Source organism: Mustela nivalis (genome assembly GCF_964662115.1).
Source record: "Mustela nivalis genome assembly, chromosome: 1".
NCBI classification, from domain to species: Eukaryota; Metazoa; Chordata; class Mammalia; order Carnivora; family Mustelidae; genus Mustela; species Mustela nivalis.
In genome coordinates, this window is record NC_139020.1 from 189943821 (window position 1) to 189969581 (window position 25761).

The 25761-nt window shown below is 45.1% G+C and overlaps 3 protein-coding genes across 17 annotated transcripts in view; 1 reads left to right on the forward strand and 2 right to left on the reverse strand.

Annotated features, from left to right (window-relative positions):
* The window catches only part of KCTD6 (potassium channel tetramerization domain containing 6), a 40210-nt gene extending 34166 nt beyond the window's left edge, over positions 1-6044 (reverse strand). The window contains exon 1 of the mRNA XM_082739600.1: positions 4283-6044. The gene's annotated coding sequence lies outside the window, so the exon portion shown is untranslated. The remainder of the gene's footprint in view (positions 1-4282) is intronic.
* On the forward strand, positions 4113-10078 carry PDHB (pyruvate dehydrogenase E1 subunit beta). Its single transcript, XM_082739562.1, has 10 exons — positions 4113-4241; positions 4321-4374; positions 6059-6166; positions 6258-6320; positions 6421-6456; positions 6597-6882; positions 7498-7608; positions 8130-8221; positions 9101-9242; positions 9541-10078. The coding sequence occupies exons 1-10, from the start codon at positions 4200-4202 to the stop codon at positions 9684-9686; spliced, it is 1080 nt and encodes a 359-aa protein (XP_082595688.1). The 5' UTR covers positions 4113-4199; the 3' UTR covers positions 9687-10078.
* A 687-nt stretch (positions 10079-10765) lies between these two features.
* The window catches only part of PXK (PX domain containing serine/threonine kinase like), an 81148-nt gene continuing 66152 nt past the window's right edge, over positions 10766-25761 (reverse strand). The window contains exons 16-20 of one of the 15 annotated variants that reach the window (XM_082739409.1): positions 25119-25188; positions 22465-22527; positions 15822-15851; positions 13307-13334; positions 12005-12050 (exon numbers count right to left, since the gene is read on the reverse strand). In XM_082739409.1, the coding sequence (XP_082595535.1) occupies positions 15835-15851; positions 22465-22527; positions 25119-25188 (150 nt within the window). In that variant the 3' untranslated portion in view covers positions 12005-12050; positions 13307-13334; positions 15822-15834. Of the gene's footprint in view, positions 12091-13306; positions 13335-15816; positions 15855-18393; positions 18465-22464; positions 22528-25118; positions 25189-25761 lie in introns of those variants that run through there. The other 14 variants (XM_082739405.1, XM_082739408.1, XM_082739404.1 and 11 more) reach the window with 14 other exon arrangements.

The window sequence follows — 25761 nt, forward strand, 5'->3', positions numbered from 1 at the left end:
GTGGGGCTCTATCCCAGGACCCTGAGATCATGACCTGAGCCAAAGGCAGAGGCCTAACCCACTGAGCCACCCAGGACCCCCATTATTTGGCATTTCTTATAAAACTGAACATATACCTGCTCTATCTATGACCCAGAATTTCACTCCAAGAGAAACAGAAACATAGGCCTCATAATGACTTTAATATGTATATTCATAGCAGCTTTATCCATAATAGCCTCAAACTGGGAACAGCCTAGGTATCCATCAATGAAATGGGTAAGCAACAACACAAAGGAGTGAACTGCAGTCAAGCTGATTCTAAAATTTATATTATAGGGTAAAAAACGAAAATAACCAAAATGATTTTGAAGAAGAAAAATGTCATAGGAATCACACTACCTGATTTTAGGCATTACAATATAACTATAGCTATCAAGACAGTATGGTACTGGAGGAGAAGGGACAGAGCTACAGAACAATGGCACAGGATAGACTCTAGAAATACATCTACACAAGTTTGGCTAAATGATTTTTGACAAATATGCAAAAACAATTCAATCGAAAAAGTAGTTCTCTCAACAAATAGTATTGGAATAATTGGACATACTTGAAAAAAAACAAAGATGTCAACCTAAACATTATACAAATATTGTATAAAATTTTATACAATATTATACAAAAATTAAATATTTTAAATATTATACAAAAATTAAAATAGATCATAGATCTAAATGGAAAACAAAACCATAGTACTTTTATAAAAAAGAAGAAAAATCTTTGTTATGCTGGTGTTAGATAAAAATTTCTCATATATGACACCAATAAAAGCATAATCCATAAAAGAAAAAAGTTGAAAAATTGGACTTCATCAAAATTAAAAACTCTTGCCTGTGAAGTATCTTTACAGGATGAAAAGACAACCCATAAACTGAAGAACATGTTTGCCTATCACATATCTGACAAAAGACTTGTATACGGAATCCATAAACAGTGCTCTGAAGACAACGGTAAGAAAATAATCTTATTATGCAAAAATCAATCAATGAAATAGATCACATAAACAGAATGAAGGGGGGAAAACTTCCTGGATACAGAAAAAGTATATGCCAAAATTCAACACCCTTTCATGTTAAAAACATTTGTTGGGCTAGAAATAGAAAGAAACCACCTCAACATAATAAAGCCCATATATAAAAAACCTATAGTTAAAATCAGCTAGCTCAATGGTGAAAAGCTGAAAATTTTTCCTCTAAGATCAGGAAGCAGACAAAGATGCCTGCTTTTGATACTTCTACTCAATATAGTATTGGAAGCTCTAGTCAGAGCAATTAGGCAAGAAAAATAAAATAAAATCCAAACTGGAAAGGAAGACACAAAATTATTTCTTTTTACAGATGGCATGAACTTATACATAGAACATCCCAAAGGGGCACCTGGGTGGCTCAGTGGGTTAAGCCTCTGCCTTCGGCTCAGGTCATGATCTCAGGGTCCTGGGATCAAGTCCCACATTGGGCTCCCTGCTCAGTGGGGAGCCTGATCCCAAAGATTACACACACACACACACACACACACACACACACACACACCTGTTAGAATAAACAAATTCAGCAAGGATATGAAATCAGCACTCAAAAATCAGGTGCATTTCTATACACTGACAATGGATAAGATGAAAAGGGGATTAAGAAAGGGGATTAAGAAAAGCATTCCAGGGGGGCGCCTGGGTGGCTCAGTGGGTTGAGCCGCTGCCTTCGGCTCAGGTCATGATCCCGGGGTCCTGGGATTGAGTCCCGCATCCGGCTCTCTGCTGAGCGGGGAGCCCGCTTCCCTCTCTCTCTCTCTCTGCCTGCCTCTCCATCTACTTGTGATTTCTCTCTGTCAAATAAATAAATAAAATCTTAAAAAAAAAAAAAAGAAAAGAAAGAAAAGAAAAGCATTCCAGGGGCGCCTGGGTGGCTCAGTGTGTTAAGCCGCTGCCTTCGGCTCAGGTCATGATCTCAGGGTCCTGGGATCGAGTCCCACATCGGGCTCTCTGCTCAGCAGGGAGCCTGCTTCCTTTCCTCTCTCTCTGCCTGCCTCTCTGCCTACTTGTGATCTCTCTCTGTCAAATAAATAAATAAAATCTTAAAAAAAAAAAGAAAAAAAGAAAAGCATTCCACTCATAATAGCATCCAAAAGAACATAATAATTAGGAATTAACTTAACCAAGGAGGCTAAAGACTTAAACACTGGAAACTATAAGACACTGTTAAAGGAAACTGAAGACAACACAAATACATAAAAGATATCCTGTATTCATAGACTGGAAGGCTTTATATTGTTAAGATGTCAACACCACCCAAAGCAATCTACAGATCTAGTGCAATCTCTATCAAAATCCTAATGACAGTGTTTACAGAAATAGTAAAACCCATCCTAAAGTTCACATGGAATCTCAAGGAACCTCAACTAGACAAAATAATCTTGAAAAAGAATAACAAAGCTGGAGGACTCAACTTCTGATTTCAAAACTTACTACCAAGCTATAGTAATCAAAACAGTGTGGTACTGGGGCGCCTGGGTGGGTCAGTCAGTGGGGCGTCTAACCCTTGGTTTTGGCTCCAGTTATGATCTCAGGGTCCTGGGATTGAGCCCTGCATCGGGCTCCCCACTTAGCAGGGAATCTGCTTATTCTTTTCCCTTTGCTGCTCCTCCTTCTCTCTCTGTCAAATAAATATATAAAATATTTAAAAACAAAACAAAACAAAACAAACCTGTGTGGTACTGACATAAATATAGGCATGGAAACCAAAAAATAAACTAGAAAGGTCAAAAGAAAACTCTCCCATATATGGCCAAATCATTTTCAACAAGGGTACCATGACAGTCAACATGGAAAGGACAGTGTTTTCAACAAATGGTATTGGGAAAACTGGATATCTACATGCAAAAGAATGAAATTGGGCCCGACTTTATATGGAATACAAAAATTAACTCAAAAGGGGTCAAAGACCTAAACATAAGAGCTAATAGTATAAAACTCCTAGAAGAAAATATAGGAAAAACGCTTCACGATATTGAATTTAGGAATGATTTCTTAGATATGTTAAATCAGAAACAAATGGAGGAGGGGCAAGTGGCCGGCTCAGTCAGAAGAGCTTGCAGTTCTCGATCTCAGGGGGTTCATGAGTTCCAACACCATGCTGAGTGTAAAGATTATTTAAAAAAAAAAAAATTAGTAAACTACTGATACACTCAACATGGATAAATCTCAAAAACACTTTGCTGAGCCAGACACAAGAGTACGCGTCTTATAATTGCCTTTATTTCAAGTTCGAGAACAGGCAAATTAAGTTACAATGATGGAAATTAGATCTGTGGTTCCTTGTGCGGTGATGTGTGGGGAATGACTGGGAGGAAACATGGAGGGAACTTTCTGAGGGGGGAGGAATGCGCATTTCACTGTGTTTAAATTACGTCTGAAAAGGGAGGGTGAGTGAAAAATCCCTCTTAATAAATCTCGTTTGAAATGCCCAAGCCATAAATCAATCAATCAATCAATAATTTGGTCAAGCCCATAGAAGGTTGAAAATTTTGGATGAAGGACTTTCTGAGACTTTGTGAGGACTGACAACCCAAAGTGACTTGAGGACAACTGGAGGTAACAGCAATCACCTGAGAGGGTTCCTGTGAGAATTAAAGGAGCTGTAAAGCACTTCCCACAATGCTTGGCACACAGTAGGCGCTTAATGCATCAGTGAAAGCTCTGGTTCGCATTCCAGGGAACAGACTGAGCGCGGTCCCGGAAGACCGGACTCGCTCCTAAGGTGGTTAAGTTCCCTGTCACTAGAGAGTGCGCAAGCGACCCCTGGTGCCCTGAGGGTTTCAGTGCCCTCAAAAGGCTGACCTAACAGCCTCAAGTTATGTTCCTTAGAGTCTGACTTTCCGTCTCCGTGCTTCAAGCACCACCACTTAGGAAAGCGTCCCCGACACGCAGCCCGCAATGCAGCAACCTCCCGCTCCCGAGGAAGTTCGGGGAGTCCACCCGAGAAACAGCTGTGGAACCACCCAACGCGCCACCTCAGCCCCGCCCCTCGGCCCCTCACCCCTGAGGGGATGGGCAGAGCACGCAGGCGCCGCGCCCTGCCATTGGCTCGAGCTGGCGGGGGAGGCGGGGCCTGACTAGACTGCGGTCCTGCTGTGTTGTCATTCGGCGACGGCTAGAGGACACAGTCAAGATGGCGGCAGTGTCTGGCCTGATGCGGAGACCCCTTGAACAGGTACACAGCGGCACGCGTGCCTGCGCGCGATTCCTGCCCACCTTGCGTCCCCTCTCAGCGTCTTCTCTCTCCCCGCCAGGTCTCCGGGCTGCTGAGGAGGCGCTTCCACCGGACGGCGCCGGCGGCGCTGCAGGTAAGTGGCCTGGACGCCCGCCGGGGCAGGGAGGGGGCCGTCCATCTCCGGGCGGAGGCCGGGGACGCGCCTGCGCCATGGGGAGAGGGACAGCAGCGGGCCCTGGAGTCTACGGATTCCGACGTCCAGCCTGGGATTCGTCGTGCTTCTGTTGGGACCCAGCACCGGACACACCAGCATATCACCCCCGCCAGGCTCATTGGGAATCTGTGGGGCGGTCTGACTACACTAGACTTGACGCTTCTTCCCTCACCCTCCTTTTAAATCTTTACTGTACTAAAATACATAAATCCAATGTTCCCATTTTGAAGTGTATATTCAGCGGCACTAAGTCCAATTACTGCGTTGTGAGACCGTCACCACCATCCGTCTTTAGAACTTTGTCACCATCACAATCAGAAACTCTACCCCTTAAACAGGAACTTCCCATATCCCCCAGCTCCTGGTAACCTCTATTGCACTTTCTGGGCCTGTGAATTTATCTATTCTTGGTACGTCCTGTAAGTGGAATCCTACATTGTTCTTTTAGGTCTGCTTTATTTCACTTTGCATGGTTGTTTTCAAGGTTCACGTATGTTACAGCATGTGTCAGAATTTCATTTTTTTAAAAGATTTTATTTATTTATTTGACAGATCACAAGTAGGCAGGGAGGCAGGCTCCCCGCTGAGCAAAGAGCCCCATTCCGGGCTCCATCCCAGGACCCTGAGATCATGACCCCAGCCGAAGGCAGAGGCTTAACCCACTGAACCACCCAGGCGCCCTTCATTTCTTTTTTTAAGGCTAATATTCTATCTTATGCATATACCACATCTTGTTCATCCATTCATCTGTTGATGGACATTTGGGTGTTTTCACCTTTTGGATTTGTGAATAATGCTGCTGAGAACATTGGTGTGCAAGTGTCTGAGTCCCTGCTTTTATTTCTTTTGAGCATCCATCTAGAATTGGAATTGTTGGATCATATAGTAATTCTGTGTTCAACTCTTTGATGAATTTCCCACCCTCCCCCCCCTTTTTTTTAATTAGAGGATTCTACCAGTCTGTTTCGTAAAATAACTTGTAGATTCTGAAGGTAGTGTTTGGAAGTGCCTGGTACCTAGTGAGTGCTCAAAACATAGTTTTATATGGGCCTCCTTAACAGTTCTCCGTCCCACGCTATACCAAGTGTGGAAATAAACAACCCAGTATAATTTCTACTTAGGAAACTACTTATGAGCTGGTCTGGCCAGTAAAGAGATTTTTGTTAAGTTTAGATGCACATCAAGAAAAAAGTGTTCGGGGGGTGCCTGGGTGGCTCAGTGGGTTAAAGCCTCTGCCTTTGGCTCAGGTCATGATCCCCGGGGTCCTGGGATTGAGCCCCACATCAGGCTCTCTGCTCAGCAGGAAGCCTGCTTTCCCCTCTCTCTCTTTCTCTGCCTCTCTGCATACTTGTGATCTCTGTCTGTCAAATAAATTAAAAAAAAAAAAAGTTCAGTAAACTCACTAACAAATCCAGTGAGGCTGTATGATAAAAATGTTACTTTTCTAATTCTTTGAACTTTTAAAGAGAAGCCTGTTCTAGCGATAGTTTTTATATTATGTGCTGTAGGCAACCTAGGTAATTATAAAAGGAGAGAACCTCAGTAGTATCTGAGATAATTCTGCAGTAATCCTTGTTGATTGTTTTCCCCATACCTGTGACAGGTGACAGTTCGTGATGCTATAAACCAAGGTATGGATGAGGAGCTGGAAAGAGATGAGAAGGTATTTCTGCTTGGGGAAGAAGTTGCCCAGTATGATGGGGCATATAAGGTAACCCAAAATACAATAAAGCAATATAAATTGAGGTGGCTTTTGGCCCCCATATATACTTAAAAGTAATGAGATCATCGTGTAATTTTAGGTTAGTCGAGGCCTGTGGAAGAAATACGGAGATAAGAGGATCATAGACACTCCCATATCTGAAGTAAGTCTTCCATCAGGAAGTGGACCTTTCAGGGGCATGTTAAAGTGTACGCTGTTCTGATTTTTATGCATTTTCACTTGTGTTTATATTTTACTTATAGATGGGCTTTGCTGGAATTGCCGTGGGTGCAGCTATGGTATGTAATCCTCTTTATGAATCTCATCCAAAGATACTTCTTTTAACATGACCTTTTAAAAATATTGTTTGAATTTTGGAGTGGTTGCCACTTTTTATCACTTTTTAGTTTTTCAAAGATCTTTGTTTCTGATTTGACAGGCTGGGTTGAGGCCCATTTGTGAATTTATGACCTTCAATTTCTCTATGCAAGCCATTGACCAGGTTATAAACTCAGCTGCCAAGACCTACTACATGTCGGGGGGCCTTCAGCCTGTGCCCATAGTCTTCAGGGGTCCCAATGGCGCCTCAGCAGGAGTGGCTGCCCAGCACTCACAGTGCTTTGCTGCCTGGTATGGGCACTGCCCAGGCCTAAAGGTGGTCAGCCCCTGGAATTCAGAGGATGCAAAAGGACTTATTAAATCAGCCATTCGGGATAATAATCCAGGTCAGTAGAATGACCGTTGGGTCTCTTTTGAACCTTAAAGAACTAAGTCGCAATCTTTGCCTGGAGGGAAGCCATTAAAGCTTCTAGTTAGGCTTAGATATATCATATAAAATGTCAATTAATGGGGCGCCTGGGTGGCTCAATGGGTTAAGCCGCTGCCTTCGGCTCGGATCATGATCTCAGGGTCCTGGGATCGAGTCCCGCATCGGGCTTTCTGCTCAGTGGGGAGCCTGCTTCCTCCTCTCTCTCTCTGCCTGCCTCTCTGCCTACTTGTGATCTCTCTCTGTCAAATAAATAAAATCTTTTAAAAAAAAAAAAGTCAATTAATGATTTAGAGATATGGTAAAGACCGTTTTCAAAAAGGTCGTTTTGTTTTTGCTTTTCTGACTGTAAAGGGGCCTGCTAGGTACCTACAACGCTGATTTAACTACAATAGATAAAATTAGGATTGACCAGAATATAAATGTTGGTACCTAAACCATCCTCTCAAGGCTACTAGACACAATAGTTGTGAGGCTTCCTACTTTCACAGTGAAACTTTTTGCAAAATGAGTCATAGTGTTGTATATACATTTGGTCATGTAGTTACTTCTGTTAAATATTTGTATTTTTCAGTGGTGGTGCTAGAGAATGAACTGATGTATGGAGTTCCTTTTGAATTACCCTCAGAAGCTCAGTCAAAAGATTTTCTGATTCCCATTGGAAAAGCCAAAATAGAAAGACAAGGTAAGAGCACTTAGTACATCTTAAATATTATTTGTAATCTAGCCCCTGTATTTATGTTGGTCAAATTCTTTTTTTTTTGTTTTTTTAGAGGTGGGGGAAGGTCAGCAGTGGCAGGGTAGAGATAGGGGGAGAATCTTAAGCAGGCTCTATGCCCAGCCCAGAGCTTGACTAGGGCTTAATCTCATTACCCTAAGATCATGACTTAAGCTTAAGTCCAACAGTTGGACGCTTAACTGACTGAGCCTGCCAGACGCACCTAGTCAAATTCATTCTTGAAGTTACTTGCCTTTTACTTTGATTAGGAAATTATAGGATGAGATCAAGTTAAGAAAATGTGTCCTGTTTTGCTTATACATTTATGCTTCCTAATTCTCAGTCCAGTAGATTTGTATTTCATCTCACCTCCCTGGAATGGAGTTGAGTTGAAGATTTTACAAATGAGCAAGAGCCACAGTGGCTGTGGGGCAGTACAGCATCTTTGGTTTCAACCTGGCCTCTGATCTGTGACCACTTTGTTTCAGGGACACACATAACCGTAGTTGCCCATTCAAGACCTGTAGGCCACTGCTTAGAAGCTGCAACAGTGCTATCCAAAGAGGGAATTGAATGTGAGGTATGTGGACATTCACTTCTGGAAAAACCAGAAAGTTTCCTTTTAAAATTAAGACCCAGAAATAGGAGTTTGAATTCTTTAACAGGTTAACTGAGTGTAAAATCTTGCTTTGCAAACACCTAGCTTTTTTTTTTTTTTTTTTTTTTAAAGATTTTATTTATTTATTTGACAGAGATCACAAGTAGGCAGAGAGGCAGGCAGAGAGAGAGAGAGAGAGAGAGGGAAGCAGGCTTCCTGCGGAGCAGAGAGCCCGATGCGGGGCTCGATCCCAGCACCTTGAGATCATGACCCGAGCCGAAGGCAGCAGCCCAAACCACTGAGCCACCCAGGCGCCCCAACACCTAGCTTTTTATTGTGTAGGTTCTAGATCTGTTCCAGTATTACCTGCTTTCTCAAGTTGGAATCCAGCCTTGGAGCTGGAGTTCAGGAGAGGGGCAGACTTAGAAATCAGGGTCTAACTCCTTCACGTCAGGACCTGCCACTTGCTGGTTACACTTGGGCAAGATCTGTACTCTTAATCTCAGCCACATCAGCTGTAAACTGAGGAGAATACACTTACTGTCCCCTCGGGGTGGTTGTGGGAATCACACATAGTGTAGCACCTGGTGCACAGTGAGCAGTCAGTTGGTAGTTATTAGTTGTTTTGACAAGAAGTAAGTTAGTAAAGGAGGATAAGTGAATTCTTAACCACTTGTGGTAGAGATAAAGATTTTCATTTTAATTACAATTTCCCGTTTTACATTTTGTTCTTGGATAGGCAGATTCGATCTTCCTAGACCCAGAGATTAACAGGAAGTAAGAGAGGGAGTGGTATTACGGGGATGAGACTACATTTGTGGTGCAGTGGCTCTGCAAATCATATCTATGTTGTCTGTTTAGGTGATAAATATGCGAACCATCAGACCAATGGACATTGAAACAATAGAAGCCAGTGTCATGAAGACCAATCATCTTGTAACTGTGGAAGGAGGCTGGCCACAGTTTGGAGTAGGAGCTGAAGTTTGTGCCAGGATCATGGAAGGTATTTCAGAGAAACTGGTTCTAGAATATTCAAACTGTAATAAATAGTGTGTACCTTGATACTGGACAGAGATTAGAAGCTAGGCCAACAGTCTTAACTTGTCACCTTGGCATTTTTCATTTGGGTCGATGGGTGTTTTTGGTGGGGGAGGGGTAAATGTTTTTTAAAAAGCCAGAAACAGTACTGGTAATGAGTATTCCTTTAGATTTTCTCTCTTTTGGAGAGCCATACCTCCTATGGGAAGGTGGTGGTGCTCAGTGGCTTTTCTTGCCTCTCAGTTAGCCTCCTTCTCTCCTAGGCCCTGCATTCAATTTCCTGGATGCTCCTGCAGTTCGTGTCACTGGTGCTGACGTCCCCATGCCTTATGCAAAGATTCTAGAAGACAACTCTATACCTCAAGTTAAAGACATCATATTTGCAATAAAGAAAACATTAAATATTTAGTTTGGACTTGAATTTCAAGTCGTTGGGATTTACTTAAAATACTTGCTGTCTACTTCACCTGGATTGTACTGTAAGACCTTATGATTCATAAAGTTATCTCTAAAGCAACAACACGTATGTTTTTGTACTTGGAAGAATTTAAATGTGCTTGTATGTGGAAAAAACTCTCCTGCCCTAGACTCCATGGGGTTTTTTCTGGTCTGTTACAATCACCACATTCTTTGAATAAGGCTAATGTAAAATTTTAACCTCTCATAAGGACAGGTATGAATGTGGCAGAGTTTTGCAGAAATATGTATCCAAAAAGGACAACCTGTATGTAAAGGTAAAAGCTATCATCTACATTTACTATTAAATTGTTTTGATAAGGAATAAAAGAATTCCTAATATGACTAATTGTAATTTTATATTCTTGAAGTAATAAACATGGGGTGGGTGGAGGTCTTAAAATTCTGCTAAGAATTTCTGTTAAGAAATGAGCAACACTAATCACCTAAACTGCCATCACATTTGTAACAGGAACTTGTCCACAGACTCTTCACATGCCCAATTGTAATCGGGTTCCCCTCCAAATAAACCAAAATTCATGTCAAGTATTTTTCCCATTGCCACAAAAGACATTCTACCATATGCTGTCCTCTTTAGAAGTTGAGACAGAGGGCGCCTGGGTGGCTCAGTGGGTTAGGCTGCTGCCTTCGGCTCAGGTCATGATCTCAGGGTCCTGGGATCGAGTCCCGTATCGGGCTCTCCGCTCAGTGGGAGCCTGCTTCCCTCTCTCTCTGCCTGCCTCTCTGTCTACTTGTGATTTCTCTCTGTCAAGTAAATAAATAAAATCTTTAAAAAAAAAAAAAAAAGAAGTTGAGACAGAAAACACAATTAGTTATAGAAGCATACAAAGGGTGCCTAATTTAAATAGCAAGACAGGATTGTTAGCTTTTAGTAATTAAGAGGGAAAATATGACAAAAAGGAGACATCAGGTAGGTAAGAAGGAAACCAGAAATACTGTATGGATCTATTTTTTTATAAAAGTTCCCACAAAAAATCCCCACTTCAAATGCCTAGCCAAGCTACAGACACATTTTCTTGACATGGTTTATTTTAATAAAAAATACAGCTGAACATTTATCACAGATTAAATGAACTATACACAATGACATTCTCTCTGCATAGTAACCAACACTGATGTGTGTATTTGAATTTTTAAATGGATTACTGATAATCCTTTAAAGTGCAATTTATTTAAGGGTTTAAACAAATAATAGGATAAAGGATCTAATGAGTAACATTAGAAAGATGATGTATTTGGATAAATCTTTCAAAAATCAGAACTGATTTCTGTGGATGCCAAATTTACTTGTGTTGTAATAATAACCCCCCCCCCCCCAAACCACAAACTTGACTTTATTGCTGAGGATTAAGGAGATCCTCTAATCCGGAAAGCGCTTTTCCTAATCTTAACATTTTCTGCCTGTCCAATATACTCTAACTAAAAGGAACTATGAGTCGAGTGGTTGCTTTCACAGCCCTGAGTTCTATAACCACAATGGTATTCCTGTTAGAACCTAGAGAGGGTTCCGGACTTGACTTGCCTGTCTATCCGAATGGAAAAGGAAGAACTCAGTTGCTTCTCTCACTCCACGACATAACTAGGCTTCAGACTACAGTGTTAATAATGTCTAAGATGAAATAAGGTAGCAAAAATGGGAGTTGTCTAAGAAATAACCAGAAAATGCTTTATAGAGAAATGAGAGGAACGTTTCTGGGAGCTGTCTGATGGGAGAGGAGGGATTGCAACACAAAGGTCATTCACTGCTGTGACTGGACGTGGTCATTGCTTTTGTGTCCCTTTCCTTCAGTGAGTGAAAAGGCTGACTCCAAAATGCTGCTGCCCCCAAAAGATGCCCATTAGAGGATGAACCAGACTCCTTTAAAATGGCAATAAAGGAGCAAAATAAATATTTCTTAAGGCAGAAATGCCAGCCTGACTTTATTCTATTTGAATATTCCCCTCTTGAGAAGCTTCTTGTACAAGCATCTGCAAGACAGCAAGTGGCTGTCCTGGCTCATTCATCCGGAGAGAGTACTTCAGGGGCTGGAGGTGGGAGGAAAAAACAAAGAACTTTTCCCTCCAAATGTAAACACGAAGCTTTAGCCGATCTTAGGAGCACTATGATCACAGGTTTCGGCTTTCCTCAAAGTTCCCTTTTGGAAATTCTGGATGGAGCTGAGTAAGGCCCCGCGGCTCACACCATTCACAGCCTGGGGCAGGAGCTGTGTAGGCGCCTCTGTGCTCGCAGGAAGCAAGGGAGCTGCTGGTGGTGGAGGCGGAGGCGGAGGTGGAGGTGGAGGTAATGCAGACATCCCTGGGTGGGGGACAGAGAAAGGGGACAGTCAGTATCATCTCTACCAACCCCCCCGGCACACATGCTACTGCTCAGTCCTAGGTAGAAGGGACTTCGACGAGCCTGCCAATGTTTTCCCGCAGAGGGACCAAGATACCCAGTTCTATGTGGTTTTTTTTTTAAATGCTGAACAAGAAAACTAGAAGCATCAAAGGGGAATTAATTAAAGGTTGCCATTTCCCCCAGGTAATAAGTCATCTAAGACTGAATATCATAGATGATATGAAACTCTACACAGTGACATTCTCCCTGCATAGGTGAGGCTCTAACTCCCATTTCCAAATTTTAGCAGTGGTCCCCAAAGAAAAGTTCCATCGGCTGCTTCAGGCAGGTCCAGGGCACCTACTGAGCCAGTAAGTCAAGACAGACATTTGTATGCACAGAGTTGGGCTACCTGAGTATCAATCACTGACAAAGGACGAACATTTCTTTAGCTGCCCCAACACACACAATATTTGAAGGATGTGATTTAACAGAAAATGACAAGCCACTCAGGATGCTAGGCAAAGAACAGTGCCTGCTGGGTTTGAGGGTTCCCCAGGGGCGTGTGTCTTGAATAATCATTTTCTATTAGGCTATATTAAAGAAATATAAAATGCTAGTTAGTAACTGTTAGCAGCGCAAAGCAGGGGGCAGAAGGCTCTCTCCCTGGCAACAGTCTTCTCGAGGAGTCTTCCTCGGGACCTTCCTTCCACGGGGCTTCACCCCGGAACAGAACGGAGCTGCAATAACCCTACACCTTCGCTGAGCATCAGGAGCGACTCCGCCCAAGTGGACAAAGAGAAGGGAACTGGACACATATCTAAAGCTTCCCGGCATGCCAACATGTGGCAGTTACAGTTTTGAATCGATGAATGAGTTACTCTCCTAGGACAAAATAAAAGCTGAATACATCCAAAGACCTGCTTTAAAGAACTTGCTGGTGCGGCAGAGTTACGTGTCCTGTCATCTGGGAATCCTGCAGCTCTCGGTGACTCCCCTGTTTCTGGCCTTAGTCTCAGCCCCTCCTAGGTCTACACAGCAACACATCCTGTTAGGTGTCCCTCCCCTCTAACCTGCTGCCCAGCTGTGCTGGTAACAAGTAAACACACCCTTCACCACCTGAGTTTCTATGGTTAAGTGGTTCAGGATCACCAAGTATTTAGCTAAGAGCATCATTTTCACCGAGCGTGACACATAACAGTTCAAAGTCTTGTATTTCATGGAAGACCACTTACCTTCATCTCTTACTCAAACCTAAGCCAGCTGCAATTAAAGAATCACACAGACACATACATTCATGCTCTGCAATCTTAGAATTCTCAAACGGTGAAAATACAGCAATATGAATAAACACTAAATACAGACAAATGAACAAAATGTAATTCTCACTGGTACTACATAGGAACAACCAATGAATGAAGTCCTAGTATGTTCTCTGCCAGGATGACTTGGGGAAAAATGTTCGCAGCTGTGTGTTACAGGGTTACAAAGATAAAAAGGACTTTAAACCCACAATGTTTGCCGAGGTGAGAAGAGCAGAGAGAATAAGCATGCTAGAAGAGGGTTTTGGAGAGTGGCCAGTGAAATCCCAGGAGGAAGGGGGTGTCTCTGAAGGCTCTTGGGACTCAACAGCAGCACCAAGAGTGCCCCAAGGAGCCAGCAGGTGATTCCGCAGTGCCGCCCACTGGCCAGCATCTGGGTTTGACATTCAGTGCCTGCCGTGTATCAGAAGGGGCTCCAGAATTTTCAGAGAAGAGGCACTGCAGGTTCCAAGAGGGAAGACAGGCTCTGGGCTGCAATAGCACTGGTTTTGTGCTAAAGGCACAGAAGAGCCATCCAGAGACCTGCTACCCCTTCAGCCTGGGACTCTGGGAGGCTAGCTAGAGTGGGTCTCAGCTGCTGGACCTGGATCTAGGTTGCCTCTTGGCACAGAATAAATCTGCTTGGCCCTCATGAGGAGCCCAACCTCAACTTTGGCTGCATTACCAGCCACTCAAAATTAAAAGTGCAAATTTACTATCTCAGAGTATGGGAGTTGGGGGTGATATTTAGTACCTGGATCTTTATTTTTCCACATAAAGTTTGAGATTGTTATGGCTTTAAATGAATCTCCTTGAATAAGTAGGTAGCATAAATAAATAGATGGTCCCAAGTGTCAAAGAGTAACCTGTGCTTATAAAGCAAATGAGACGTTGAAGGTCTGTGCCAAAAGAGAGGCTGTTCATCCAAGGGTAAGGAACAAAGTAACCCTGGCATCTGTCCCCAGGAGGCCGGACCAGACCCAAAGGGCCTAACTGTCCCACGAGGCCCACTTTCCTTACTGGGCCTGAGACAATGAGGGCTGATATTCAGGTGTACAACCAGGGCAAGGCCAGACCTCATCTTGCCAGCTCAGAACACTCTGGAAGTGGGGAGGAAGTCCCACGGTCAGAAGACCAGGAGTAGAAGAAGCAAGAACAGACCCAGGGACTCAGCCACTGACTGCAGGCCCAACACCAAGATTTTTTGGCCTTTTCTTTTTACCTTCTCTATAGTCCACAAGCTTCCTTTAAAGTTTGTCGGGGCTTAAGCTACAACACGTTCTAACAGTTGGCAATACTGATAGGGGTCAAATTCAGAACTGGCTATGTGGCCTGAGGCAGGCCTGACAGCCACCGACTCCTCCCAGCCAACAGGTCCCAACAGCCCTTACCCCCAGGCCACAGACAAGACCAGACAGATTCTGTGTTACATTGGTTGTTAATTAGAATTTAAATTAAAAATTTAAAGGGGGGGGGGGTTGGTTGCTAACTGAATTCACCCAGCTTTGAAAAATACTGGCTTCCAAACCCAGAATGAGGGATGCTCCGAAACAGTTCTCTTCCATCCTACCTATTCCTAGTCAAAAATCCCAAAGCCAGCTACTCTATCCTCCCCAGAATCTCATTCACCAAACTGAGAACCTGGCAATCCAGAGCCTCAGTTAGATCTAGGGTGGAAAGCCTTGCCAGAAAGACCCTCACCAGCCTTGGGGAAAGAACGTCTGGGGACTGCCCTTTCTTTGGGGCCAGTTTTAGCAGTGGGCCATCTACAAGTCTCTGCAGGTCTGTCTTTGTGGTCTGCGAATAGAAGCAGGGAGACCACAGGGCCACCAGACCAACACCAGACCTGCTAGCCACCCTCGAGAGGGAGCAGATAGCAGTGACTCCTGGAAGCAGACCGCGCTCCCAGCTCTTGGCAACTGCCTTTGTATTTTTCCTCAGGTAGATGAGAAGGCTGCACTCTTGTCCCAACGCAAGAATTAGTAGGGATATTCTAGAGAATTGTTTTTCCCTACTGTCCGTTATAAAAGCCGGTAAACTGTCTTCCTAAAATCAAGAACTCAGCCGGCTAACACTCTTTCCCTGTATCAGAGTAACAGGGAACCAATATTTTTGCTGCACCAACACTGTGGGATCCTGCTTTCCAAAATGAAAATATAACAAAATGCCATGCAGTTGATTTGCAGGTTTTGAGCTGTGTTTTAAAACTACAATCAGAGTGGAAATGAAGATTTTGAAGGTCATGGTGAAAATGAAATGAATGTAGATGAAGTCATTTGGGTGCTTTTTAAAGATGCTGTATTTCGTTTAGATGTTCAGATAAGGAAATCGTCCCAAATCTGCTTTCCCATTTGTTCATCACTTCTGCGATCTCCACACACTGGGCCCCATTTCACATCCAGAAACAGAGCATCTTTAAAGTTAGAGAAATCAGTATAGCTTACTTTACCGAAAATTCACGTTCAAAATGGTGCATGCTCTACTGAAAACAGCAAAGAAAGAGAAAGAGAGAGAGAGAGAGAGGAGACACATGTCATTATTCAGATTTCAGTGTCTGTTAAGCAAATAGTAAGAGACAGCAAAATATTAGTCTGCACCACATGCTGATTCTTCTCACTGCCAAGCTAAGACCCACTTCACCGCAAAATGCACTGGTTTGTAAACAAGACAGTGACTATTTTAGAACACGGAAAATAGGCTCAGACAGTAATCAGCGAGTCAACGTGCTAACAGAGTTGCCAGAGAATCGCTTTCCTCTTCATACTTTTTTTCTGTGTCCCTGCCCCTGGAGCCATTTAGATGGGATTTTTTTTTTAAGATTTTATTTATTTATTTGACAGAGAGAGATCACAAGTAGGCAGAGAGGCAGGCAGAGAGAAAGGGGGAAGCAGACTCCCCGCCAAGCAGACAGCCCGATGTGGGGCTCGATCCCAGGACCCTGAGACCATGACCCGAGCCGACCCACTGAGCCACCCAGGTGCCCCTAGATGGGATTTTTATTTGTTTATAAGCACAACACTCACTTCAGAAGACCTGTGAAGGTTTTAATCCCCGCCCCCCCCCCAAAGTGGAGTGAGTACAGGAAGTGCAATTAGTTCTACTGCTAAATAAGGACAGCTTATCGAGAAGGGAGAAAAACTAGAACTCATCACTTTTCCTCAAATCTTCTATAATCTAAAATGGAGACCTGCCTTTTTAAAGCTGGGAAGAGCACTGAGCACAGGGAAGGTCGAAGGCGGAGTTCCTGGGCAGGGGCAAGTCACACCTCCCCCAAGGCCACCTTCTACAGGCTGAATTTGGGCAGGGAGTGACATTTGCTTCCTTGTGGCTATAAAACTATGAAAGAGAAAACAAGCCAGGCAAACATGGCTCTTGTCTTCCTTTTAACTGACTAGATTCCAGGGTAAATGTGAAGGATAATGCTCTTCCTGACAGAATCCCAGAGTTCCCGATGAACGGGGAGAATTGCTTTGTCTGCAGAGGGGCTGAGAAATGAGGCCCACGAGGGGCTGGGCAGGCTGACCACTCCCCAGGGACAGCTCTGGGAGGATGCTGGGGACACTCTGCCCTGTGCCACCTCTACCCACACCAGCCTTACCCCCTTGGGCGTGGAGGTGGGGAAGGAGGGCTGAAAGAGGGCAGGAGAGCAGAGCCAACACACTCTTCAGAGAAACACTGAAGGCCGACCTGCTCATCCCAAAGATGGCAACTGCTTTGTATGTGTGTGGAGGTTTCGAGAAAAAGAAGCAATTCTTATGGCCGGAGACACGGATTCTGAGCCAAGAATGGGTTTCAGACTTTCACCTGGCCAGACAGAGTCGGGAAATTCCCAACATTCTAAATAAATATATCTCTTTTTTGTGTCTTACTTATTCTCAATCATCCTTCCTATTATTCAAGCTTTTAGTCACTCTGTGCCCATAAGGCTCTGTTTTCCCTCGTCAGCTCTCTAGATTTGAAGCTTCCCTCTCTCCCCACTCATTCTGACACACTGAGTTTTCTATGAATTGCCAGCTTTCTCTCCAAAATGACTTCCTTTAAATTATTAGCTGCAAGCAAAAGGGCTAGAGTTCTCTTGCGGGTCATTCATGGCTTCCACTTTATAGCACATCGCTGCTTATAAAGCTTTGTGGTGTACACGACCTAATAAAGACCAGGAATTCTTTTAGAAGTCAGCTTCAGAGAATGGAAATTACTTGTCCAAGGTCTCAGTTGTAAAGTGGCAGAGCTAGGACTCTGGCCCAGAGTGCTCCGACTCTACCTTCAGGGCTCTTTTCAGGCCACAGAGCAGTGTTTAACAGCACACACCCTACTGTGCACCCTAGAGAACAGGCACTCCATCAAAACCAACCAGGTAGGGGCGCCTGGGTGGCTCAGGTCATGATCCCAGGGTCCTGGGATCGAGCCCCACATGGGGCTCTCTGCTCAGCAGGGAGCCTGCTTCCTCCTCTCTCTCTGCCTACTAGTGATCTCTGTCTGTCATATAAATAAATAAATAAAATCTTAAAAAAAAAACAAAACCAACCCAGTAAATGTTCAAGGTCGGAACCAAGTTTGGATCCTGGCTCTAGCATCCCCCACTTGTGTGACCTTGGTCAAAATCCCTTAACCTCACTAGGGCCTCCGTTTTCTTTGCCTTTAAAATGGAGCTTTAGTAGGAACTACTCTCACTGGAAAGGAAGGTATTCATGGGGATTAAATCAAACCATGACTTTAAATTACATAGAACAGTGCCTTGCACAAAGTAAATGCCTAAAATATGTTAGATATGCTTACTAAAAACAACAATCGTTGAGGGTCTCTTCTCAGTTAGCTTTCCCAAAACACTCTTTTGCACACCTGTTTTAAAAAGATACTACACACACACACAATAGCAAGATGACAGGCCTATCTACTCCCAAAGAGAGTGCCAGGGTGTTGTGTGTGTGTGTGTGTGTGTGTGTGTGTGTGTATAAACTGGGACCTTCTAAACTACTCAGTTCTAGGAATACAAAGTGTAAACACAAGTTGGGGATATTTACCATGAAATAAGTCAGGACAAAGAATTTTAAAGCTCTTGAAAAAGTGACTTTCCAGAGGCAGGAAGTATAACCTTCAGCAGAAAAGAAAGGAATGGTCTCACTGAAAATATAAGAATTGAAGCAGAAGTTTTAGAGAATCTCACTCCTCCCAAAGGAATGACCAGCAGACCTAGGGAAATGGCATTTCTTCCATCAATCTGGTAAGGACCTCAGGAAGAGGAGCCATGGCAGGAGGGGCGGTAAGGAATGCGGGAGGCCCCAGCCCTTACCTGCTTGCTGGAGAGAGCTCATGAGAGGCAGACCGCTTAGCTTATCATCGTATGTCCTTCTGCCCCATACTAAAAGTCACGGAGCCTAAGACCACCGTCAGCTACCACGAACGTGCTTAAGGCTGACATTTTTCAGGCGGAAGACAATGTGGCCAACGGAACTTGCCTAAGTTGATCTCTTGCTGAGCAAACGGGATCCCCAGTGGATTTACAGTATGCTTGATTAGAAGGGACAATGAGACAGTCTCCCCTTAATTCTGACCTTTTTGCCTTTGACAGAGGAGGGAGCCAACACCCAGACATGTAAAGTGATTCATCAAGGTCTCCTGATAAGGAACAGTGTAGTGAGGGCTTGTGTATGCCAGGTGCTGTTCTAACCCCATACACGTGGAATGTGCTGGATCCTCATAAAAACTCCTGTAGGCAAGCACTGTTACTATCCTCACTGACAAATGAGAAACCAGAATTAGGGAGGCCAACTGTCTTGCCCAAGGTCCCAGAACTAGCAAGTGTTCACCCTCAAGTTTAGGTTCCCTGGCCCAAAGCATAGTTCCCAAGGGCTCCCAGATTGAGTTGTGTTTGAGAAGCTACCTTGAGCAGGAATTGTTAGTTGAATACTTTCCTTGAAAGTGAAGATTCTTCCTTCCTTTATTGAGAAAACTGCCTTTTATCTTAAAGCTAGAAGACACTATTCTTCACTTGGTTCCCAGATAAGCATGCCTTTTTTTTTTTTTTAATGATAAACTTGACCTAGAAATAAAGACATAAATTGGAGTAAATGTGATTCCAGCAACAAGATGGGCAGCGTGTAAAGAAGCAGTGAGAAAGATGAGCCCACTGAGAAGCTTGGCCTCCTGTCTTAGAAGGAGGATCAGTCTAGGCAGGGACCGACCAGCCAGAAGATGCCACCCGTAGGCTGGGCGTCTGCTCTCACCCAGCAGTGGCCTTGAAGGCAGGGCAAGCCTAGGCAAACCAGCAACAAGGATTTACCGAGCAGCAAACGGGCACGGCAGCACCAAGCCACTACCTGTCTGTGGCTCCCTTCTGCCTTGCACAGAACAGAAGCTGGTGCAGTAGTTTTTCAGGTAGAGATTCTCTACTGAAAGAGGGGAAATACTGGGAGTAGAAAAATTACCAGAGTTGGACCCCAAGGAAAGCACTTGTTTAATAATGTCTATTTCTTGGAGTTCTTGAGAGGCACTGGAAAAAGAACTCCACACGAACTAGGGCCCTATTCATCCCTGTAACCCAGGACCAACCACGGTGTCCAGCACACTGCAAGCTCTCATTCAACGCATCCTGAGTAACTGAATGAATAAACTCACCGTTTAGGGCCTGAAATGCTGGGTTGACAAGCGAATGCTTATCATTTTTAAGAGATGCATTACAGTAAGTGCCCAGCAGAGGTCAGAGTAGAGTCTTCAGGGCCGAGACCGATCATCAACAAATCATGAGAGGAGATAAAGGAAAGGAGCCAATCATTGCTGGGAACCTACCACCTCTGCCAGGCTCTGTGCTTGGGTCTTCACATGTTTTCCCGCTCAATCCTTACAACTCCCTTTCAGAAAAGGTCCGATCAAATTCACAGTAAAGCCCCCTGCCGCTCCCACTCACCTCAACGTTTTTCCAACATTGCCTCCAATTACAAAAGATCCCTTCTTCTCTCATTCTAAAAATGTCCTCGTCTCACGTAAACCTGCTACAGTATGAGATAGCTCGAATTCAAAACACAGGTAAAATCAGAGGGTTCACGAAAAAATCCAAATAGATTGATAATTCCCCAAGGCATTTAAAAATGAGAACTGGAAGTTAATGTCCCACAACCACTCTAATGCATACAGTAGGTGTTCTGTGTAACTAAAGAGACATCTCGTGCATTAAAGAAGCATTTATGGATTCTCACTCTTCATTCAATTTCCTTCATATGTCTAAGTGGTGTGAAATTAATATCCTTTCTTCCATTAAATGGCTGAACATGATCTGGGCAGTGGAGTTCCAGAAATTTCTGACTAGTCTATACAAGTCACCCCTACACAAGACAGAGAAGACTATATTCTTTCTTGAACAGTATTTGGGGGCTTTCTTGTAAAAGCTGCTCATAAAGTCGGCCAGGGAAAAGAATATCATTCCCATGAACCAGGTACTTGGATCCTCAAAACGGGTCCTGGCCCAGAACGCTCGGCAGCAAGCCACCAGGAACCACCCTCAGTCAGCAAGAGGAGATACCACCAGCCAGAAGTAAGCTGTGCAAACTATTCCCTTTACACTTGCTTGTCATTTTCTCAGGAAGGTCAGTTAGAAGATTTGAGAGCAGATGGGTAAAGTTCTTGATAGCTCCTTGGTGCTGCCTTAGGCCTTGATGAATATGGAACTGTCAACTCATAAATCAGCCCCAGGCAGTGACCCTCCCTCCAGAGAGCTGCAGCAACTCTTCCAAGCACAGCTGACAAGCTCTGAAAGCCAGAACCAGCTCCTCTGATGTTGAGAGCATCTGGTTCCCTTAAGAAGTGAAAAGAAATACTGGTCCACCAGTGTGTTTTTCTGAGGCATGCAAAATGGTCAGAAAAGAGATACTAATTCAAAAAAGAAAGAGGGAAAGAATTAGAGACTATTCTTATAAATATTCCCCAAGATATATTCTTCCCATTTTTTCTTTTTCTTTTTTTTTTTCATTAAAAAAAATTAATGTTTTATTTTTGAGTGCAGTTTTGGGTTTATAGAAAGTTGACCTGATAGTTACAGAAGTTCCCTATGGTTCCCCTCTTTTAAAAACCACTGATTTTTTTGCTGTTTCTACAGTTCTGCCTCTTATAGAATATTATATAGCTGAAATCATAGAGTATACAGTCTTCTCAGATTGGCTTCTTTCACTTAGCAATATGCCAGTTTTAACTCATTTCTTTTTAATGTTAATAATATTCCACCATATGGATGTACCACAGTTTACTTACTAGAGGACATCTTGGTGGCTTCCAGCTTTTAGTGATTAGGAACAAAGCTTCTATAAGCATTTGTGTGTAAGTTTCTGTGTGAACGTGAGTTTCAAGCTCATTAGGATAAAGACCTAGGAGCAGGAATGCTGGATCCTATGATAGTTCTGTGTTTAGTTTTAGAAATGAACCGCCCGATTCTTCCAGAGTGGCCATGCTGTTTCGTGTTCTCCCAGAGTGGCCATGCTGTTTCGTGTTCTCAGCCGCGCCCCTGTTGCTCCACAACCTCACTGGTTTGGGGAACTGGGGCCATCCCATCAATGCTTTTTTTTTTTTTTTTTCCAAACCAAACTTATGGTAATCTGACTGAATTTGCAAGGGCAAAACAAAGGCTAGTCACAGCATGAATAGTCATCAGGAAAGCAGAAGCTAGGTGGTTCCATCGCTCCCACACCTGGGCATTTCACCAGTGCTGCTTGGTGACAAAATGACATTGTGCCTGGGCTCCCCAAGGGGAGAGCTCTGGCAGGACAAGGCACCCCAGCAGCAGCACAACTGTTTCGATTGGCTCAGATCGGCTCAGCACATACCAGGGCAAGATCTGATCTGAGGAGCCCAGCATGATGCCTTTTAGCACGAGAGCAGGCTGGAGGTAGAGGGTGGCTGCTGCCTCTGAAACCAAATACTCCACTCCTCATGAAGTGGGACTTGGGACAGAGAGACCCTCAGCTCTCCCAGTGTGCACTCCCCAGGGGTTCCCTGGAGAAGGCTGACCCCTGCAACGCTTGTGCCTGGGCCAGAAGGCAAAGGGTCCCACTCCTCCTCCTGCTGGGTGAGAGGAGGGTGGCAGGGACTGCGGCTTCATCACTCACCTGCTGTAGAGGGTGGAGTCGGTGACGACGGGGATGTGAGAGGTGAGCTGGCCCCAGATCCTGCTAAGAGAAAACACAGACAAACCCTCCTGGGGACCAAAGACAGACATCTAGAATCTGGCCTGAGCTGGGTACCCACTGTTGTCTGAGGATCTGCACTTGGCTGAGTGGGTGGGTCTTGTGGTAAAAGGTGGGGAGGGACAGAGAATTCAGAGCCTGGACCCAGTGACCACAGGTTTCCCCCAGGGTGCAGGGTATGCTTCGTCCCCAGGCCACTAAGGGCTCCCTGCTACCCGCTGCCTTCTACACCCTGCCTGGGTTGAAACAAACTCTGAGCTGTCGACGGCTTGTGCAATTGGCTCCTGACACAGCCTCTGCCCCTGCATAATGAATGACAAACGACAGTGGCCACAAGTGGTACAGGGGACAAAGCCATCCAGGGAGGCCACTCTAGAGGAAGCAAGAATTCTCCACAGCATCTAACTGACAGTGCTCTCTGCAGAAGTTCCATTTAATCAGCAGCTACGTTCAACTAGATAGGGTCAGCCTGTTTGGTTTGTGGATCTCCCAGGCCTCTTCTTAGATGAAATCTAGTAAGAACCTTTTTTCCCATTAAAACAGCCTGCATATTCCCATATTCTCAGCATCCCCCCTTTGCTCAGGAGTCCCCAGAGAACATCCTGCTAGCCTGACACGAAAGCAGCCCAACGAGCAGAGAGGTTCCTACATAAGCCTTTCTGTGGCCACGGGAAGCCCCCTCCCCACCACAGAGGTCCTCTGGAGTGAGTGACCGAAGCTCGAGGGAGGCCCTCAATCAGGCCTCTGAGAAGCCTCCAACCATCACCTCACCTACCACCCACAGGACACACGGGACAGGCTGGGCACAGCACCGACACTGGGCGTGAGGAGAAACGTCCCAGTTAAACCACATCTCCCTCAAGCGGAGTAGCTTTTCCCTGTTCGCCTCATTCTCTCACCTCCCTATAAACAGGAGAGGCGTTTTACTGAAAAATGAGGCAAAACCCAACACATCCTGACGGAGATATGTAAAGGGAAGAAGATGGCACGTGTGATTCCAGTGGGGTCTGGAGATGATCTGTCCATTTTCACCAATGGCTACATGGCTTTCCTGAACTTCTTGAGGGCATGGCGGGGTCCTGGGAGTCTGTGGAGTCTCATCCGGGTGCATGGGGCCCAGAGCCTTGCAGGCAGGCAGGGCCTCGGGAAGGTGGAGAACACTGAGCCAGGCTTTCTCTGCCTTCTAAGGAATGAGCCACTGGACAGAATCTGCCCGACATGCTGGGCGGAGACATGAGTTTCAGCCTAACGCTGATGATGACTGGCCCATATCCATTTCATCAACTGTGGAGAAAGGAGACCTCCAACTCTGGAACTGCCCACTGGCCACAGCAGCGACTATCCCTGAGGAGCCGGCCTTGGTCTTCACTGGGGGCCTCCCCACCTCTCTCCCTTCTGCAGCTCAAGTCTGCAGGCAGTGGTGTCAGCACATTCCCGCCTCTTCCTGAAGTCGACGACCCTCCCCGAGAGCCCCGCTCCAGACTTCCAGCCTCACCCGCACCGCCTGCTACCTCTGGCTGCAGCCGGTCCAGGACTCGAGTCCTGTGTGCCCTGGCAGGCATCTCTTCACTGACTGTGCGGGGAAGACCCGAGCAGGCACGAGCTATGAACACCCTCCATGTCCTCCCTTCCTTCCACTTTTAAATGCTTCTGCCTCTTCATCCAGTTCTCCTGGCTCCTGCCTCCCAGGAAGAGATGGACGGGCTTCCTCTTTGGTGAGGCTGACAGCTGGGCTCCTGAGCCTAACCTCTTGGCCTTCCGGTCGCTCTCTCTTGCACATCTTCAGCTTCTCCCTCTCTGCTCAGCCCTTCTCCTGTCTCAAAGTATACGCAGCTATCCCTCAACCTAACAAAACCTCCCCTCTCCTTGGCCCTCCAGGCTAAGCTGAAGCTGTGCAGGTTCGAATAAAGCCATGCCCTCTCTATGTGGAACTCTACCTCACAGATTCATAAGGGGGAAGAAAAAAAAACGATTCATAGGATGCATAAGGTGGAAAACTGAAGTCCCCAAAGGATCTTTCAATTTGGCCCTGATTTCTGAAGATGGAGATACTAAGGTCCACAGCCACCGGGGCTGGGCGAGGGGCAGCCAGGAGCGGGTGAGAGGACCATGCTCTGTGCCACCCCAGCCCTTCTGGAATGATGCTCTTTGCCACCCCCCCCACCACACCCACACACTGTTCAGTGCTTTCCTCAACCCACGTATAAGGGCACTTCCTCCCACCATGTAGGGACCAGAGTAGAGGGCAAGACTCAGGGTCGTTTCTATTCAAGAAGGTTCTACTAACAAACAAGAGGCCTCGTGTTGTTAGTTGGGGTTGTTTTTCATCCATGCCTCTAGCCCATCTTTGATCAAATCTCACCATTAGTGCAGAGACCGGGTTACCCCATAACCTCTGAGGATTCTTCAGCACATGAGTCCTGTGAGCCCGTGAATGCTGTCACAATTCTTTACTAGGGGCAGGGTTCTCTTGTTCCCTACACTGCTCAGTGTCTGGCCACTAGAAGCCAAAAACTCTTGACTCCTCATCCTGACCCGTGGGCCCGGAGGCCCCACTACAATCTATAACCAGTTACCTGAATTATTGGAGTTGCTGTATTTTGCTGAATGCTCTTCACTGTTCTCAACAGCAGATCGTTTTGACTTCTTTAAAAATAAGAGAGAGAGATGGAGGGCAGCAAAGGATAAACACACTGAAGCCGAGAGTTAGAACACAAATATTTTCCAGGCACACAGTGAAACTAGCTACACACGAGGTCATATTTGGCCTCATAATTTAATACAGTTAAGAAGCCACGAGCCACAACCAAAAAGGGGAATAAAACCAAGAACGCTGAGTTTCCTATCTCAGGCCAGTCATTCTCCCCACTTACATTAGGCTGTAATCATCCCAGCAAGCCAGGAAACTATACAGTCCATTTCTCCACTGATATTATGTGGCTCTTTTTTCAAAGCTGCATCAGTCATCTGGAAATAGTTTTAGCTTTCAAGGAGATATAGCACAAAATCTTGTCATTAACTAAATGTGCACTATTAACCTACAGCTTTCTTCACATGTAGCCAAGAATTCGCAACGAGGGGATGCCTGGGTGGCTCAGTGGGTTAAGCCACTGCCTTCGGCTCAGGTCATGATCTCAGCGTCCTGGGATCAAGCCTGGCCATCTGGCTCCCTCCTCAGGGGGGAGCCTGCTTCTCCCTCTCCCCCGCTCATGCTTTCTC

Excerpts from the sequence above, each read along its gene's own strand:
- PDHB (XM_082739562.1), top strand. The coding sequence starts at position 4,200 with ATGGCGGCAGTGTCTGGCCTGATGCGGAGACCCCTTGAACAG. Across the intron at positions 6,321-6,420 it reads TAGACACTCCCATATCTGAA|ATGGGCTTTGCTGGAATTGC; the intron begins GTAAGTCTTCCA and ends TTTTACTTATAG. Across the intron at positions 6,457-6,596 it reads TTGCCGTGGGTGCAGCTATG|GCTGGGTTGAGGCCCATTTG; the intron begins GTATGTAATCCT and ends CTGATTTGACAG.